The 18920-nt window shown below is 40.2% G+C and overlaps 1 protein-coding gene across 1 annotated transcript in view; it reads left to right on the forward strand.

Moving 5' to 3' along the window:
* PLEKHA8 (pleckstrin homology domain containing A8) overlaps nt 1-18067 on the forward strand; it is a 30850-nt gene extending 12783 nt beyond the window's left edge. Inside the window, exons 4-14 of the mRNA XM_085051022.1 lie at nt 118-242; nt 1681-1839; nt 3011-3051; nt 3754-3911; nt 6292-6451; nt 6855-6940; nt 7580-7638; nt 8880-9010; nt 9512-9582; nt 10849-10910; nt 11829-18067. Coding sequence (XP_084907148.1) covers nt 118-242; nt 1681-1839; nt 3011-3051; nt 3754-3911; nt 6292-6451; nt 6855-6940; nt 7580-7638; nt 8880-9010; nt 9512-9582; nt 10849-10910; nt 11829-12026 — 1250 coding nt within the window. The 3' untranslated portion in view covers nt 12027-18067. The remainder of the gene's footprint in view (nt 1-117; nt 243-1680; nt 1840-3010; nt 3052-3753; nt 3912-6291; nt 6452-6854; nt 6941-7579; nt 7639-8879; nt 9011-9511; nt 9583-10848; nt 10911-11828) is intronic.
* The last annotated feature ends 853 nt before the right edge of the window (nt 18068-18920 follow it).

Here is an 18920-nt window from a genome sequence, read left to right on the forward strand (position 1 = left end):
GTGAAAACAAAGAATATTTTATTTTGTCATGTTCAAAAGGCCTGCTAAGACCAAATGTTGTGTACTTGCCTTGCATTGGATACAGTAAATTTAACTCTTCATTTGTTTTACTTTTAGAGTTCACTGAAAACACAGAAGCCTTGAAGACTAAAATGTCTGAACTTAGACTGTACTGTAACCTCCTTGTTCAGCAAGTGCATAAAACAAAGGAAGCCAGCATGTCTGGTGTGTCAGAACCAGAGGTACAGCTGTATTTTTGGTTGTAGACCGCATCTGTAAAGTCTTGAGCACATGAATTTTTCTGGGTAGCCAACATAGTGTTCACTCACAGTTACTTAATGTTGCAACCTCCTTCTGCAGAGAAGCTGAGGGAAATAAAGTGCTCACACAACAGTTCTTGTTTAAAGGGAGTATTACTGTATTGTTGCAAATAACTTGCCCTTTGTTGGGTTAGCAAGTAGTGAGATAAGATCTCATATCTGTAATCTAGACCGTAACACCTCTGTAGGTGATTGTGTGTTTATGGTGGATCAAAAAAAGTAAAAGATCTTTTATAAAAAAATAACTTGCAAAAAGCGCACATTTTTCTGCATCTGAGTCATTAATATCCTGCTCAGCAAAACACATCGAAAACCCTTAAAAGGTCAAGAGATGATGCAGACCACAAAAAAAGGGCAAAATTGGTGTAGAGAACTGCGTAGTTAGCCTCACAGAAGTTAAAGTTTCAAACCTTGCAAATTTTTCTGACCAAAAAAGCCTCGTTTAAGAAGGATCTCTGAAAGACTGATCTGCCCCTTGCTTTGAGAGAGAAATGTGTCAGGAGGGATGCACTTCCCTTGCTAGAGAAGCTGGTGTGGAATTCTGGGATGCCTCCCACTGGAGAGATGGGTCCTTAGATGCAGAATAATCAGGCAAAACAACTGAAGGTTAATCATTTGTATGTCTAAAATACATCTCTATAAAGATACCTGATAAACTGTTTATGATGACTTAAAAGACAGTGCAGAAGCATGATGTGGTGTACAAATGACTAAAAGGCACTGTTAAAACTTGCAGCTCACAGGTGTTGACCTGTAATGTAGTGTTTATCTTGCTAATATTTCATGCATCTGGGAGAAGACTCTCTTTCCCTGACCTTACTGGCATTTAACTGCAAAGATTTATTGGTAAAAGCATTTCAGCTTCAATAACTCACTTTGCAGAGATGAAGAGTATTGTGGCAGTGTGATACTTCATTCTGCCTTTTTTTCGTTTACAGTAATTTTTTGTTCATGGGATTTTTGAAATTATTTTCTGCAGATCATTCTGCATCTATTTAATCTGTTTACTTTTCATTTCTCCTGTCAGTGGTGTTTCCTGGAATGCCATTGTTGAATACATCCAGGCTTAGTATTTCATACACTTCTAACACCAGTAAGATAAGTAACTAAGAGGCATTGATTTCAAAACACAAGCACACTGTGCTTGTTGTACTGAGAGGCTCGCAAGAGTGGTAATACTGCAAGGGGACATAGCCACAGTAATATGTGATGCCAGTTCTCTGAGCAGCTGACACATTGAATTTTAATTCATGTTAACCAGAAATCACGACTGTAGCAGTTGTGGGCTTTGCAGACATTAGTTGCTCCAAATTGATCTTCTGTGGTGAGTCCATTTCTTCCAATTGATTTCTTCCCACAGAGTGAGATTGATATGGGAGCTCTGTTGAAATCAACCTGTGACACTTTCCTGAAGACTCTTGAAGAATGTATGCAGATTGCAAATACTGCCTTCACTTCTGAGTTACTGCATCAGACCCCAGCTGGATCCCCAAATTTAGCAGTTCTCAGAGCAAGCAAGGTAATGGCCAGTATCATTTTTCCTGAGCCTCAGCAGGGATGCTAGTGGGTCCTTTTGTCAAAAGTAGCATTTGTAGAAGCAGGGAATGCCTTTTTACCCATATGATAACTACTGGTCCTACACTGGACATACTTTTTGCTATTTCTTGCAGTGTGCAAGTGAGGTAGGGCCATTTTTTAATAAGCAGTGACCAATCTCTTAACCTTAATGATAGGTGAAAGTTATTAAATATTAACTTTTAGGGTCTGAAAGTTACACAGTGATGTTTCAAAATACATTGGCTCTACAGCAAGTTTGTCCATTGTGGGAGCTCACAGCAATTACTACTCTGCTAAGCTACAGCAGTACAGGATATGTGCTAATATGCCAGTGGGAGCTGATGAGTTTAGCTTTTTAAAGACAAGGGCACTGTCTTGAGTCCTGGATCAATAACTGCATATGCAGAACTGGAGCATCTGGCAGATAGGAAGTTAAGGTGTTTGTAGGAAGGTAGATGCATGACTGCATCTGAGAAATGAGATTGCTTCACCATACCTGATATCTAGCCTCATCTTCATCCTGTTTTTTCAAAAAATTTGTGTAAGTAAATGTGGCTAGCACAGGTTTTTCCCACGAGAATTCTTCTTGTGTTTTATAAATAAAGATAAAGTTTGGATGTTATTGGAACAGTGTCCCAGAACTTGGACAGTGCAGACCTGGCCAATCAGGCCTGGGGGAAGGCTTCTAACTGACCAATCTAGGTGACTTTTGAGAACTCTATATATGTGATGAAATCAAAACAATAAAGGTCATTCCTTCTTGCCACTGAGAACTGGTGCTTTCATTACTCTGCTAGCTGCTCAACAGTGACAAGTAAAGAGAATGTTGCAAAGGAGACTCACTGCTTTGTTTCTTTTCCATATGCTGTGTGGTGTCTCACTTGACACTTGCTAGGTAGCTTCTGAAAACAATCTGATTTTCTTTCTTTTCCTTCTTTTTTCTTGAAAATATTGTAATGGTGTAATAATGTAGCACCATTTTCACATTTGTCTGTATACTGTCTCCAGGTCAGAGAATTAGTGAGGTGAGGTTTTTTGCTGACTTCAACTTGTGTTTAATAAAATGTGAAGTTTGAGAAGCATGATACAATCTTCTTGCTTTAAAGAATATTCTCTTCCTCCATATCTTTCAGGTAAAGCACTCTGTCTTGTCCAGTCACACCTCAACAGAAAGGTATAATAGAAGTCTTTACTGTCTATCTCTTTCTAATCTGTGTTTGGTAGTGTCTGTTCTTTCCTTATTGTTACTCTACTCTTACTGGATGCAGGCAGAATTGTATCGCTGTGAGCTGCCTACTTGGAAGCAGGTGGAACAAAAGGGATCTGGCTCATCCCACTTCATGTCTCTTCTGTATCAGCCCTTTCCTTTTCATTTTTCTCAGCAATCCACTTGGTGTCTTACTGCTCAATCACCAGCCAACTCGCCAGCTTCAGTGCTCCTTCCTGCATTTTAGGTTCCACTCCATAAGCTCATAAAAATCATTGACAGTGAGCAGACTGATTTGTGGAGTAGGTGGCAAGGATGTATATTTTAAAGTACTAATGAGGGGATATTCTATAAGTTACAATACCTGCATGTGATTTTTTTTTTCTGTAATCGTATTTTTTTGATGATGTGCCTCTTTAATAAAGATCATTGTAAATATACTTGTAATCTGCAAGCTGAGATTGAGTCTTTAATCCTCTGCTGCAAAAAGCTGTCTCATTCTTTTTATTATTTTAGATAAGTTTTTTTTCTCAGGGCAGCCTGTGACAGCCTATAACTTCTGTCAACTATTTTTCTCATATGGTTATTTGTGTGTATTCACAGGAAGAAGCTTACCAAACAATGATTTATACTAGTGTATAACTAACTATTATTCTTCCCCTTTCTTAGGCAGACAGAATTAAACCCCTGTGAAAATGGCTGTGTAAAAGCAGAAATTAACCATCAAGAGCAGATGGTTATTAAAAGTATGGAATGTTTAAACTTGGAAACAAATGAGGGGAGTGGTGATGTTTCTGTTGAAGATCACGTAGCAGAGGATTTTGCAGGTAAGTATATGCACAGTCTTTTACACAGAATGGTTAATCTATAGGTGTAAATTAAGGAAGGCGTAGGCTCCTTGTGAGACTGCTGATCCCTGACTCCCAGGAGAGTGAATATCAGTCTTTTAGTCTGATACCTGTCCCGTGCAAGTTTTCTCAGCATAGCTCCTGCTGCTTTTGTTGATGGCTAACTTGGAACTGAATGGGGAAGGAAATAAAAAATTCTCTTTTGGACAAGTTGAGGCCCTCCAGATGCTGATTAAGGTGTGTAACAACACAGCCTGGCAGAGCTTGGGCTATCCTTGTGCTGTGGACAGATATGTTATTCCCTACTAGTACTTAGGGCTGCAGGGTGAGAAGGGGCCATGGAAGCTTTGTGTGCCTGTCTGGGAGGCCTTCAACTTCTAGTCGCTCTTGATTGCTGTGACAAGTGCTTACAGAAAATTAACTCTTTTTCTGCAACTAAGAGTATCCTAGAAAGCATCTTATTTCTTCCTTTACCTTAGCAATAGCGCAAAACTTAGATTTGTGCATGCCTTCAGTAAAATACTGTTGAGCTAATTCAGTACAACATTCCTTCCAATTCAGTTATGTTGTTAAGGGCTGCTGAACTTAATTTGGATAAATATTCATGTAACATGATTTCTGCTCATCCTGTTGAATGGACTGTACCCTTCTTAAACAGTGTCTTTCTCTGCCTGGCTGTCATCCCAAAACATAAATATGCAGTCAGGGGAGTCAGCAGAAGTTTTTAACTTAAGTTTTTAAGTTTTCAAGCCCACGTTAATGATGATAGTGATTTTGCCTTTATGGGCTCTCTTTGGAGTTTTTCCCATTTTTGTGGCTGCTACTATGTAGTGTGGCAAGTCCCTGCAGAGTAACATGCACATGTCACCATTTAGTGTAATATCTCTATGAAACAGCACGAAAGCAAGGACACCCATCCAGCCCATGGACTTTGTCTCGCTGTTGGCTGTATCTGGGTGCTCCCTGTGACTCCAAGAGCTCTGCCCTGTCTCAGATACTTTTCCCTCCCTCTCCCCTTTATTAAGAGCAGTCAGTCTTTAAGAGTACTCAAGCACTTAAGTCCCATAGCGAAGTTCTCTGTATCATTAAGGGCTTACAGTGTTCAAGTTTGACATTTCAGAGGACCCAGGGTTTTTGCATAGCACTCCTGTGGAGTCACTGCAGACTTAGGCTGTTTCTGTACTCCCCAGCCAGTGTGGCTAGTGAAAGACAGATCAGTAGCATCGCTCAAACTCTAGTTCCTTGGCAGTGACAATTGCTTGTGAATGTCAAAGATGTCTGAGGCTGTTTTTATTCTGTCTTGAGGATGATGGCTGGTCTCATTGCTGTTCCTGGGTATGAGGGGTTCTTTTTTCACCCAATACGGGCTTTATTCAGTGGTTCTGCAATAGGGGCTGCTGCAAGCCTGCTTTCAGATGTCACTTGAAGGAAGAGAGTTCCTTGCAGCTTGATCCCTTCAGCCAGAAGCTGAGTTCCTCTTCAGGTCTCTCTCTAATCCTCACTGACACTTGAAAGTATTCCTTTCTTGGAGAGACAGGTTCTCTGGGAAATCTTGGATGCTAGTTTGACAGTCTGGCAGCAAGCTGGGCTGTAGCTATGGCTTGTATGATGCAGATGCTGTGAATCGTTTTTGCTTCTTGACTTGTTCTCTGAAGTTCTGCATGAGGTCAGAAGATCTTACTATGTATGGGATGTATAAGACAGATTTTGTCTTCCTTTGTCTTCCTTGTGCTGTGTGTGAAACAGATGTACTTGGCCCTAAAGAAGAAATAAAATAGACCACAGTGGGGAAGAGGCACTTGGATTTTTTTCCTACGGAACTTTAAAGACATTCATAGAAATCGGGAAGAATGTAGCAGCCTTTGATACCATACAAGTGTCCATATAAGCAGCCAGTTTGCTTACCTATCAGAAAGAGCAAAGACATCACTATTGTTCTTTTGGTTTTGAAAATGCACTGTGCCACTTCAACAATGCGGGGAAAGTTACAACCATGTGAGAAATAAACTTCCTTTCAAAGAGATGAGTCTGCTCCCTGCTGCACCAGATCACTTATTCAATGCTCTTCTTTCTCACAAGATTGTCCTTGCCAAGGTTGTGTGGGCTCACCTGTACTGCAGCCTGGTGCTTGGCCTGTCTGATTGAAAGAAATGGCGTGGGGGGAACTGGTTGAAATGTGGTCTGAGTACCTGACAAACCTGTGGTGAGAGTAGTGGTGCTGGCAGGGATGCTTTCAAACTTGCGCAATCCAGATATCCAAGTGCCTTCCTTCAAAAAAAAAAAGGCATCTTGATGAAAAGGAATACCAGTATGTGTATGTAACTCTTTTTATTTCTCTTTTGTTTCCTATAAATGCTAGGCATTGAAGATGATGGAGAGGACAAGCTGCAAGCTGTAGAAAGCTGTGGTGCCCACAAGTTGCTGCAGTCAGAAACTAATTCTTTAAGTGGATTGACTCTGTGTGAGGAAGAAAGAAATGAAAATGATTCTCCTACCTTCTTCAGTGTCATGAGCAATAGGTAGTACAGATTTAAATTAAAAGGATTATTGAAACTTTGTTAAGCCTTTAATTGACTTATTTTTACGGCTTTTCTGTGAAGCTGTATTTACTGAGATTATTTAACAAGACTGCCTACAGCACAGTAATTGGAAGAAGATATCTTTTGTAAAATTAGCTGCACAGAGTGAAGTGGGAGGTTTTTCCTTGTTTGTAATTGCAGGCCTTGCTTGCACACCACCCAATGTGTGTTCTCTGCAGTCAGTTTCTTTAATGTAGTGAAACAAAAGCCGTGTTGGTGGTTTCATGTCTATAAATTTTACCTCTATGCAAATGACTTGGACAGGAAATCTAATTTTGCTTTTACAAGTTAGACAAAAGGAATTGTTAAGGTAACAATATTTTCTGCTTGTCCTGGACACCAGGTTCAGTGATATTGAGCTTCGGGAGGAGGAGGGCATACCAACAGAGGAGTTCCTGGAGTCGTGTTATGCAATTGTGCCTGTTCTGGGTAAGCAGCTTCTTTTCTTCTGACTGCTTTTGACTGCTGCTAGCAGCAAGCGAAGGGGGAGCAGTTGGGTTGGAAAATTTATTTCTTCACTAAAGTGATGTAGTAGAACCAGTATCAGCAGAATCAGTTTGACTGATACCGGAACATGTTTCTTACCCCTTCACTTTAAAGAAGATCCACTCTAATTTAGATGGGACCCAGATAAGCTGTTTGGCAATCCAGGTGTCTGTATGGTACAGCAATTTCTCTCCCTCAAAAGAGCAGCATAGATGCCTTACAGTGTAGTACAGCTGACAGCACACCATCAGCTGTACTCTCTATTTGATTTTTCCGAAGACTTCATCTGCAGCTAGTACAGCCTCCCACCAGCTTGACCCCTACATCTAACAGTGAATATGAGGTCCCTGTGAGCATGCAGCCTTTTGAAGACTTCTGAATTGGAGGTCAGAGTATTTTAACACTTGTAGCAACTGGGCTGGATTGGTTCTACACCAGAGAAAACCATCAGTTTGTCATTCATTTAGTATTCTCCTGCCATTTAGAAGGATTGTTAAATGCATAAATTAAATTAATTATTACTAAAACGTGAGAACTGGATAAAGAAACAATTTTAAAATATGGCTTTTTTTTTTCCCCTAGACAAGCTGGGACCAACTGTTTTTGCTCCAGTTAAAATGGATTTTGTAGGCAACATCAAGGTAACAGCTTAATTGAAACACTGATTTTTGTTTTTTGAACAAAATATCTATTTTTGACATTAGCTCTTAAGAATCTTTGTGGTAGGAGTCAGTACTGAAAGGCTATTTAATATTTGGTAATGTTACCATCTGTCAGATCAGAGCACTGAAATGCCCCTAATTCTGTTCTGACAGTACATGCTGTGTTTAATAAATCCAGTTGTGTGCAAACTTATAAAATACTTGATTGACTGCCAAGTAAAGCATCTGTTACACCCACTGAATATGACTTTGATTCTGAGCTGTATAGGTTATAAGTCATGATGTGATGCTAGCAATGTTGACTTTAAGCTGTAAAATAAATGGGGTGGGGGAGGGAACCCTTTGCTCACCCAAGAAGGAGGAAGTTAATGCTTTAAGAAGCAGTTTCTCAGCAGACTGGGGCAGACCATGCAGGCTTGGTTCTTCTGGAAGTTCTTCCAGCTTCAAGAACCTTCCAAAAATGTTTGAAATACTGGTTATGAGACAAAATGTATTCATCGTGAGTCTTTTCATAGCATTTTCTTTCAAGACAAAAAAAAAGTATCTTCTGAGTGAATGCTAAGGAACATTGTATACAATCAGATTTGTTTGGTTGCTTATCTTACAAAGGGTAGCCACTGAAAGACTGAAAATAGCAAGAGAAAAGATTGTTATTTAAAAAAATAAAACATAGAATATTCGTTGTCAAGTGATAAACAGCTACTCCTTTAATGTAGAAGAAAAATCTGTGTGTATGTCCCTTATATATTGTGTCTCTTGTTTGTCTGAGGAGTTATGTATAGACACTTGGGAATAAAACCATAGGCATGCTGAGGACTGCTAAGTGTAATTGCGAGTTTGCAGTTTAGCAGTGGTCAGAAGGTAATTTTGTTTGTAGTTGAAACTCTGGGCAAATGGGACTTTGCTTGAAGAGCAGTTTGAGTTAATTTCTTTCCTCCAGTGTGGAGATGTCATCTGAACTTCAAGCATTTTGTTGGACAGGAATGAAAGGTCCCATGTAAATTTTTGACTGAGATGCTTTATTTTGGTTGTGTTAGCCAGATGTATCTGAGGTGTGCCCAGTGTGTCAGAGGAGCTGTGCCATGGGGAGTGTGTGACATCCTTGGGAATTTGTAGTATCTTCAAGCAGGAAAGAGTCCTGGTAAATGGGTGGTATTTATAGAACAGGCCCCTGTTTGGTCTTAAAAGCCTAAAAGCTTTGCCTATTATATTCTCTCCAGAAAATAAACCAGAAATTTATAACCAACAAAGAAGAGTTTGATACCCTTCAGAAGATCGTGCTCCATGAAGTGAACACAGGTGTAGCGCAAGTTAGAAACTCTGCTACAGAGGCTCTCCTGTGGCTGAAGAGGTAATGAATGGCCTTGTGTTTGTCTGCACTGTGAATTGCTGGTGCAATGAGGGGCCTTTCACCAGTGCAGGTTTATGCAGATGGAGCAGACTGGTTGCTTTCCACAGGCTCAATCAATCCAAACTGGCCAGGTTCAAGATTGATGTGCTGTCCATGGCTGTATCACTGCAACTTTGCCAAAAGGCCTGAAAAAAAGCCACAGGCAAACTTTTTAACCATAAGTTACAGTGAATGACTGATCCCAGTGGGCCGGGGCATCAGGCAGATGATTTCAGGCTGCAGCAGAAATGTTTAGCAAAGTTGTTTTTACTTTGGGCTGGGGGAGAGCCTGGAGGAGGTGGCTGCATTTTTTTGTTCAGATTGACAGTGGCTCTTTAATAAAACTAATTCTTAGTTTTATTGCGCTTCTGACTTGTATTGCGACTTTGGGGGCTTTGTTACAGTTTGTGTTTCTTTGTTATAAACATGGTTTCTTTGTATTTCATGGTTTCATCCTGACAGAGGCTTAAAGTTCTTGAAAGGGTTTTTGACGGAAGTGAAGAATGGGGAAAAGAATATCCAAACAGCTCTGAGTAAGTACTAGTTGCTTTATTCTTCATATGCTTCTAAATTTATATACTTGGCTACTTTCCTCCTTGTTTAGAACCTGTGTTTTCGTCTCTTCACTGACTGATGATTCAAATAGTCTTCAAGACATAAGATTTTTGAAAGGTGCAAGTTTTTTAAATGGCTGCCTTGAGGTGAGTTAGTAGATAAGTGGTAAATGTTGATTTATTAGCAGGTAAAAATCCTTCAATTGGTGTACTTTTGGCAGAGGAGACAGTCATATCTTAGGGAAACAAGTGCTTTGACTCATTCAAATTTCTTGACTGGTTTGCAGTGGGAGTGCTCCCAAATGTTTATTTCTGTTTTGTTAGTTTTCTAGTTCCTTGTGTGATTGGCCATCATTCTTTGAAATCACTTCTTTGCCAATATGGCTGTGAATTGCCTTCATCAATTACAAGGGCGGTTGTAACAGACAAGAAGGATATTTTCCAAGTACACAATTTCTGACACTTACTTTGTCAGGCTACTGGCCACAGCAAGTACAAAACAAAATACAAACCCCCTTAGACTTGACTTGGTTACTCTTGAGTAAGACCCTCTCTATGTGTACACAGTCTAATGTTATAATAATCCTTTAAACCAACTTCAAAACAGCTTTTTTTGAAGTTTTTTATTTTAGCTTCTTTTACACAGTGAAGCAGTTGCCTTATAGGATCAGTAAAAAGAAACTACTACTTTGAAGCATGTAGCAGCTCTTGGAAGTGAAACAGTAAATACACTGCTACCAGATATGGTTGTTAAACACCATAGAAAGTCAAGGCACTTATTTGACCTTCTGAGTCTGAAGGTTTCAGCACTGAATTACTCTTTGAATTACTTTGTGTCTGCAGCAGAGTCATGCTGCTGTTTTTTTCTACTTTTTCATTCCCTTTCTTCCCCTGAAAAGCTCTTCCATATCTGTACCACCAGTGCAGCTTTGGTTTACTGTTGGAGTTTCACTCCATACAGTATTTTCTCAGACTTTACATTTGCCTTCCTGTCTGTCAGAACACTTACTTGCTGTGGATGAGTTGAAGGAGATTTGACAGTGGAGCTAAGACCCCAGTGCCGAAATCCCAAATCTGTCATCTCCTGTCGGTCATAACTTTGGTACTCAGAAACAGCCATTATTAACGTTGAGTGGCAAGAATATACCCTTAAATAGTCATTTCTAAGCTCCGAGATCGCTCTGTGATGCAAACTTAAAACTGCCATACATCTATCTCTTGATATTTTGGTTTTTTTCCTTTAAGACAATGCTTATGGAAAGACATTACGGCAGCACCATGGTTGGGTTGTCCGCGGGGTCTTTGCGGTAAGTATTTATCTTGGCTGCTGGTAGAGCTGGGGGTCTTGTTCATGTGATCTTTTGTTGTGTGTAGTTAATAAACTGTCTTAAAATTGTAAGCATGAAAATGAATAGATTCCTTTGCCAGACCGTATTTTCAAAATGAGCATTGTGGTTTTCACTATGTTTGGTACTGGACTTTGAGAGTGGAGCCTGCTTTCTAGAGATTAAACAGGCAGATTGCACTTGTATGCACAATTTTTCAATTAGATGTTTTTGAGCACAGTCTTGCAGGGCTATTAGATGAAGAAAAGAGGATTTGAGGTTGCTTTTTTGAATGTTGATCTCTCTTTGAATATGATGAGCATTCAGAAAGGGTGAGCACAGAGGGTGCAGGCAGTTGAAATGGAATATATCGGCCATAGGAAATTTTTCGTCCAGTCTGGCAGCTCCCCCTTGTGTCTGTCACTGGAAAATTATCGCTGCAATTACAAAATAAAAAAGGAAAACCTCATCCAGGCAATCATGACTTTGACTGAGAGAAGCAGAAATGTTGGAGAGAGCTTTCTAAAGAGCATTTTGAGAATTGGTGTGTAGCACTGGCTTGGGAGCTCCCCTAAAAAGCTGTACTCTATTTTGGGTTTGTATGTAATAAATTTCTAATGTATTCAATTTATTCCTACAAAATATGATACACAGACACTTTCTGAAAATCAAGCGTCTCTGAAGATGTCCTAAACTGGGGATCTAGGTAAAAATAATAACAAATATTTAAGAAATTAGCCTACCTTCTAGTTAAAGTCCTTAACTTATGCACGTACAGATTAAATTAAAACTAGGTGGTCTAAGTGCAAAGAGGGAGGTCTTAGAAGCTTTTCGTGGCTTTAGTTGTGTTTCTTTTACAGTTCTGTTTTGCAATTCTAAAAGCTTTGTTTTCTCTCCCAGTTAGCTTTAAGGGCAGCTCCAACGTATGAAGATTTTGTGGCAGCTCTGTCTGTAGATGAGTGTGATCCTCAGGAAGAAACATTTTACAAAGGAATGCAGAGGGACCTCAACATTTACTTACCAGCCATGGAAAAGCAGCTAAATATCTTGGACACTCTCTATGAAGTACATGGTTTGGAGTCAGATGAGGTGGTATGACTACAGCGAGACCACATCTTAAAAATTCAGGGACTGTGTCTGTTAACAAAGATTTCTTCCATTTTGATTTTGGGACATTGTTTCTGTTCATCGTATCTTTTCAGGTGGGAAGGGTGTTGAGTGTTTTGAGGGAAGGGTATGTGTGATTTTTTTCTTTTTGTTATGCTTGTGTTGCATTTAAATGCGGAGGTACTGTCTCTCTTTGGGTCATAACTGTGTCCGTGGTGAATGTTTTTAACTGTTTCCCTTCTGCCTGTGCACTTCCTCTTCTCTTCACCTCATAAAAGTAAGAGAGCAGAATTTGGCCTTTGCTGCCATACCTGAGGAGAGATCTGCACATGCAGCAGAGCTGTTGAGCTGTCAACATGGCACCCAGACAGGTGCTGCTGGATCTGCCTCTCCTATTCCCTGTGCCCACTCCCTGCCATGGTGTAGGAGGATAGTGAGAGGTATTGTTATGCTGGTAGCAGAGGAGAAGGACAGCTAAACACGAGCTTATACTGTGGTGAGTTTGTCCCTTGATTTGGGTTGAAGCTTTTCAATGCAAATATTTAATACATTTGCATTACGTAAATATTTACTAAAGTAAATAAATACTTTAATCCAAATGTTACAGAGATCTTCACCACAGGTGTAAATGGCTGGTGGTCTGAGTGGCCCCAAGGTCTAGCATTTGAAAAAGGATGTTGTGTTCCCTGACCAGCTCCCAGGATGTGCTGTGGCTTCCCTGCCAGCTCCTGCTAGTGGACCACAAATTTGCTGCCATGGACTGAGCCCAGCTAATTTCAACAGTGCTTTACACAAACATTTGAAGATCACATTCATCATCCTGGCTTATTAAGGTTTAGGAAGGTTTTTCTGGTTTGGGTTTTAGGGGTTTCTTAAATGAAAGTCATGCAAAACTGTAATATTTGCTTTTAAATTGAAAACAGCTAACAGTTTGAAAAGCAGATATCATTAAAATCCTTCCTAGACTTTAATTATGGGCAGAAACTTCATGAAAGTGGATGTGAAATGAGTAAAGCATAGGGGAAGCTAGAAGTGGTGATGGAGCTATTACACATTGGACCGATTACAAATCTTGAATTTTTAAACTATTTAGAAGTGACTGAAAATTAGGAAAGTCAGATTTGCCTTTTTTCCCATTTTTCTGATACCGATAAAAATGTGTCCCGTAGCATTGCTGCTATTAAAAGTACTAAAGAAGTCCTTTTAGCTAATGATATGGTTAGGGACAAAATTTCTAGATATGTTGATGACTAGAAGGCTGTCTGAATTACTGACCCCCATTCAAAGCATAAGCAGGTCTCTGTTGACCTAGGGCTTCGGATGGCTTTGTACAACGAGCTGAGTTTAACTCATGTGCAGGAGGGGAGAAGACTGTGCTAGTGAGGTGCTTAGAACTAGTAAGTTTTCATAAATACAGAAGACAGTGTTGCTATAATCACAGAAGTAGCGCTGGCTTTTGCTAGGCTAGAACCATTGTCAGTAAAATGAATGTACTGCAGACCTGCTGCCCTGCATTGCTCTGTGACAGGAGCCTCTGCACACTGAATACTCGATCCTTTCTAAAGAGCCTAGCATTGTGAGCTTTAAGAAAAGCTTATGATACTTGAAGAAAAGGGCCAGCATCAGACTTTTTGTATAAAGAAAGATACCAAAACTCTAATTAGACATTTCATAGAATCATAGAGTATACTGTGTTAGAAGAGACCCAAAGAATCAGGATCATCAAGCCCCCAACTCCTGGTCCTGCATAGGACAGCCCAAGAATCCCTCTATGTGTTGTTGTTGGCGAACTTACTTAGTATTCCTTCCAGTCCTGCATCCAAGTCATTTATGAAGATTTTGAAGAGCACAGGGTCAAAGATGGAGCCCTGCAGAACCCCACTAGTGACAATCTGATGTTACCTGAGTCACTACAACCCTTTGTGCCTGACCCATGAGCCAGTTGCTCACTGATCATGTAACATGGTTATTGAGCTGTGTGCTGGACATCTTGTCCAGAAGGATACTGTGAGAGACAGTGTCAAAAGCTTTGCTGGAGTCCAAAAAGATTGCATCAGCTGGCTTTCCTAGATCAGCTAAGGGGGTTACCCTGTCGTAGGAGGAAATCAGTTTTGCCAAGTAGGACTTCCCTCTCATGAAGCCATGCTGGCTGTGACCAATGAAAGCATTGTCTCAGGTGTTTTTTGATACCTCCCAGAATAATCCTTTCTATGATTTTACTGGGCACTGAAGTGAGACTAACAGGCCTGTCATTTCCAGGGTCCTCCTTCCTCTTCTTGAAAATCAAGACAGTGCTTGCCAGCTTCCATTCAGCCGTGACCTCTCCAGATTCCCAAGACACTATTTAAATAGCATGACTTCTTGCTCTATCATCTTCTCTGAGTTTTTTACCTATCTGTAGTTCCTAGGTACTCTGAGAGGGATCAGAAGGAATCAGGGTTTTGTTTTTTTGGATTTTCTCAAGTAGTATGTGTGTGAGTACAAAGACAAAACTTTTGACCAAAGCTCTATTCAATTATTTCACTACTCACAGTGCTAAAAAGGGAAGCAGAGAGCCTTTGGGATTCAGTTGTCTGCTGCTTTCTAAGCATGAATCCAAAGAACCCACCCCTGTAGTAGAACCACCAGCTTTCCACCCTGTGTGGTTTCCTCAAGGTTTTCAGCTGTTCTGTGGGAAACTTCACTGGAACAGCTTTTAGCTGAATGCTCTGGAAAGATAATGGAGACCACATTTCCACAAATTATTAGTTAGGTTATGGGAAGACCAGGAAGAGATCCCTCTTTAGAAATTAACGGTCAGGTCATGACAAAAACTGAACTCCTTTTTGCTCTTAGATTTTTCCAGTAGCACGAAAGCATATCCAACTTAGAATATTTGGAGGTATTTTGGGTGGTTTCTGTTTTGTTTTGGTTTGTTTTTTAACTAGCAGGAGGACCATTAGTTTGGTAGGTGTGCATCAAACCCAAAGTTTGTTTCAAGAAGTCGGGAGGCTTTATTTTGTATGCAAAGAACAGCTTCATTGGGCCACTAGTTTCAGTTACTGACTTCTACCATTCTTCTGTCACCCAACAAGCAGGGAGTGTTATACATTACATATCCTCTAGTCAGGATGGCATCCTGCCTCAGAGCAGGCTTTCTCATCTTGCTCTTCTGTGTAAAGTTGTTTTTTCTGAACTCTGTAACTGGTGCTTGAGAACGTTTTTAGGAGACCGTGGCTTCAGGAGACCCCTCTGTGGTTGCTGTTAAATAGGGGCCTTGCAGACACTGAATGGAGCAAGGTCTCCTTGCCTTCAAAAATTGCACTTCACCATGCACTGCTCTTGCAGGGCATTGAGCACTTCTAAGACTTATGAATGCTATCTTTGCAGTCAAACCACCACTGAGAAAGAAACCCATGCAGCGTGTTACAGAGCTGAACTCCAAGTTAAACCTCTCAGGATGCAATAGAGCAGATAACCAAGCTGAAGCAAATGCACTGATAGACAACTCACCATCTTTTCCTGTGATGTCAGTTTGGCAAGCAGAGAGGATGGCATTTCATTAGAACAATTGTAGAGAACAAACAACTAACTTTTGGCCTTCAAATTTAGAATTGGAGAGAAGGTCGATGTTTTCTGTTTCATTTGTTTGGTTAATTGATTAGTTAGGGTTGTTTTCTTTGTTGTGTATGGTTTTTTTTTTAATGGCTGACATTTATGAACAGCTGACCTGCACACTGATAGAGATCCACATGGCTCTCAGATAACAGCACCCTGGCTCTGTATACTGTATATTAACTGCTTTGGTTTCTTAAATTGCGCTAGTCTAAGGTTTGGCATCCATTTCCTTTAGAAATGCTTTTGGCTGTTCCCTTCAATGTCTGACAGTTGCATATTCTCAGGGATTTTACTTATCCTAGGTGAAATAAGAGTAAACACAGCCTTACTACAGAGGAAGTAAGGCTGCTTTTTGTGAAGTTAGGGTAGCTGAGCAAAGAACTCTGATACAGCGTATGACACAGGCAGTGTCCATTCAGTGTGCATCCTTGCTGAGACATGGTAAATCCCAAAGCAGTCTGATAGAAGTGCTATCTAGTACTGAATAATTGAAGTCAGCATATTTGAATAGAGATCATGAACACATCTTTGTTTTATAGAGTCATTGGCATCAGAGCAGAGCTCTCAAATAACTTCAGTCGAGTTCTGCTTAGCAATCAGACACTTTATTTTATTTATTTTGTTGTTATTTTTTTAAGCAAGCTATGTTCTGGAGCCCCCTCTGCTATTTTAAGACACCATACTCAGTTCCATATTGAAGTTCTGTGACGTTACAATTGTAGAACAGGAGCTGCATACTCAACTGCTTTAGTGTAAACATAAGGAGTCATTGACATCCTGTCTTGACATTGTTGTATTGTGGATCTCCCTTTAACAGATGCACTTAAAGTTAAGGGCCATGTACCTTCACTTACAAACTTTTTGTAAAGCATCATCAGGATTTAAGTTACAACTGTTTGATTTTAAAATGTTTCATAGTTTGAAAAGTGTCACTTGGTTGGCTGGACATATAAAAAGTATGCCCAAAATCCGCCCCAGTTGTTTGCAGCCTGCTTTGGCAAAGGGGTGTGGGCCATTAGAGAAAAATGTGTTACATATGTCCATATGCTGGACTTTCTAACTCTTTCTTTTCATTATCACTTCAGCTTTTGTGAAAACCTTTAGGGAAGCTTAAACTGCCTTTCAGACACCAGGAAAGATCATTAGCATGTCTCTACCTGGCTGTCTTGACCTTTTCCCCCCACCTGGTCCTTCGTTTCTCTCCATTGTTATCTGCTTTGCTATCAGAGCTGTTGCTGTCAGAGCAAAGCAGGATGTTTTGTAAGGGATACAAATATAAACTTTGAAAATCAGACCTGAATTCTTTGGCAGGCAATGTAAATTGGGGCACTTCAGATCTGGGAGTTCTGCCTCAAAGGAATGAAAGCACAAGTTTTTTATTTGTTTTGTTGTTTTATTTTGTTCTTTTAATTTACTTATTTCTCTTCTCTTGCCTGCAGAGTGTAGATAACAAAAAAAAAAAAAAAAAGCAGTGTGGGAATAACTGAATTTGTGCCTCACTGCTACCCTCTATAGCCCCCTGGTGAACAAACCCTGCAAACTTCTGCATGCTCCAAGCAATATAAAACCTCTCTTGTGCAGGAGGGGTGTCACAGAGCACTTACTGGCTCTGAGCAAACCCAGGCCATAGCTGATCCTGCTCACAGTTGACACAAGGATTTAAGCACTTGCTTTGAAGTTATGACATAGACATATGCTTCACTTAAACACACGTGCACCACCCCACTGGCATGCACTTCTTCAAAATGCAGTCTTTGATTGTCATTTTTAATATCCCTTTCTTGGTGTAAGATTTCTCCCTCCAGATGTGCTAAAGGTAGATTTGTTAAATATGAAACTTCCTTGTTTTCATTTCCTGGTGTCTGCTTAAGTGTTAACTTTCTTTTGCATTTCAGCGTTCAAGTGGTCCAAAAATTGTTGATTCCTTTATTTAAAGCCATCTTGAAAGTTTGAGATTTATGTCTACTTGAAACAAAATAAGTAAATTGCATTCCAGAATATTTTCAGTTATTGAACTGAAAACCAAGGCAGCTTGCTATTATGGTTTCCTTTCATATTTTCTTTTTTCAAGCCAGTCTTGGGCATACATTTTATCAATGTCAAGCTAAGCTTAATGTAAGCCTTACTTTGCATACTAAAATATATACATACTGAAATACTTTAAAGATGAAGAGAAGGTATATTGCCTCACACTTTAAATTTACTGAAGTCTAAGGGCTTGTTCATGCCCCCCGAATCACCTCTCTCAGTGTAAGCTTTGCATAAATTGTGCTGTCATAAACAGTTCAGTCTGAAATACTCTGAAGTTTCCAGTCTGCATCATCTTTCAAATCATACAGCATCTGTCTCTTCTTTTGGAGCATTGTTAAGACTTTTGACAGACTTTTATATTATTTCATTACAATAAACTTGTTTTAAATAAGCATGTTTTAAAATCTCGTTTCCTCCTTGCATGGATTTTGTTTCTTCTATTACAATATAGGGCCTAAAGTGCTCTTCAGGACTGCATCTCTTTATGGGCACTGTGTGAACAGTCAAAACCCATATGTTTCTGGTTCACAGAAACTGCCTGTATGTATCTTTGTATGAAGAATGTTAACACACATGAAGCCTGTTGAGATTGTGAGAATAAAAACTGTCTGGCACATGGTTGTGGGTCCTTGGCCAGTATAAATATGTGAAGATTGAACTTACAAAACCCAGCTGAGTGGTGTGAGACGAATTTGTATTTTCAAATTACATGTATTATTTATCCTTGGACTTGAATCTCTTCCACAGAGATTTCAAAGACTTCAGCAACTCCTGTGTGGTCATCTTGAGACGCAGATGAAGACTGGTGCTCCTTAATGTGGGTGTAACATACCCCTTTCCTGCCCCCTTTCTTTCTCTGTCTCTATGTAAAGACAGCATGGATCTGACAGCAGATCTGTGCTACTCAGTTGTGTCTCTAGCAAGAGCAAGTCCCTCTGTTAAATGGCAACAACCAGGCAGAGATGGGGCTGTGGCAGAGGCATTTTCTCAGCTGCAGAAGCACAGATGAGATGGAGCCCTTGCCTGTGCCTGACCAGCCCTGTGGCAGGGGGAGGATGGGGTGCACATATCCTCTTGCAGCAGCACTGCTCAGCTAGAGCTGCTCTGTCCCATGGAATACAGGAGACTCTGAGCCCTCCTGATTGCCATTTGCCTCAGAGCATCATGCTTGCAAAGGCCAAGAGTTGTATTTACTTCAGCGAAGTCTGAGCACAAGTCATCAGTCCCCTCTGCAAAATGCCTAATTGTCCTGAACAG

This window comes from Lichenostomus cassidix, chromosome 2 (genome assembly GCF_008360975.1).
Source record: "Lichenostomus cassidix isolate B80296 chromosome 2, HeHo_3.0, whole genome shotgun sequence".
Lineage (NCBI taxonomy): Eukaryota > Metazoa > Chordata > Aves > Passeriformes > Meliphagidae > Lichenostomus > Lichenostomus cassidix.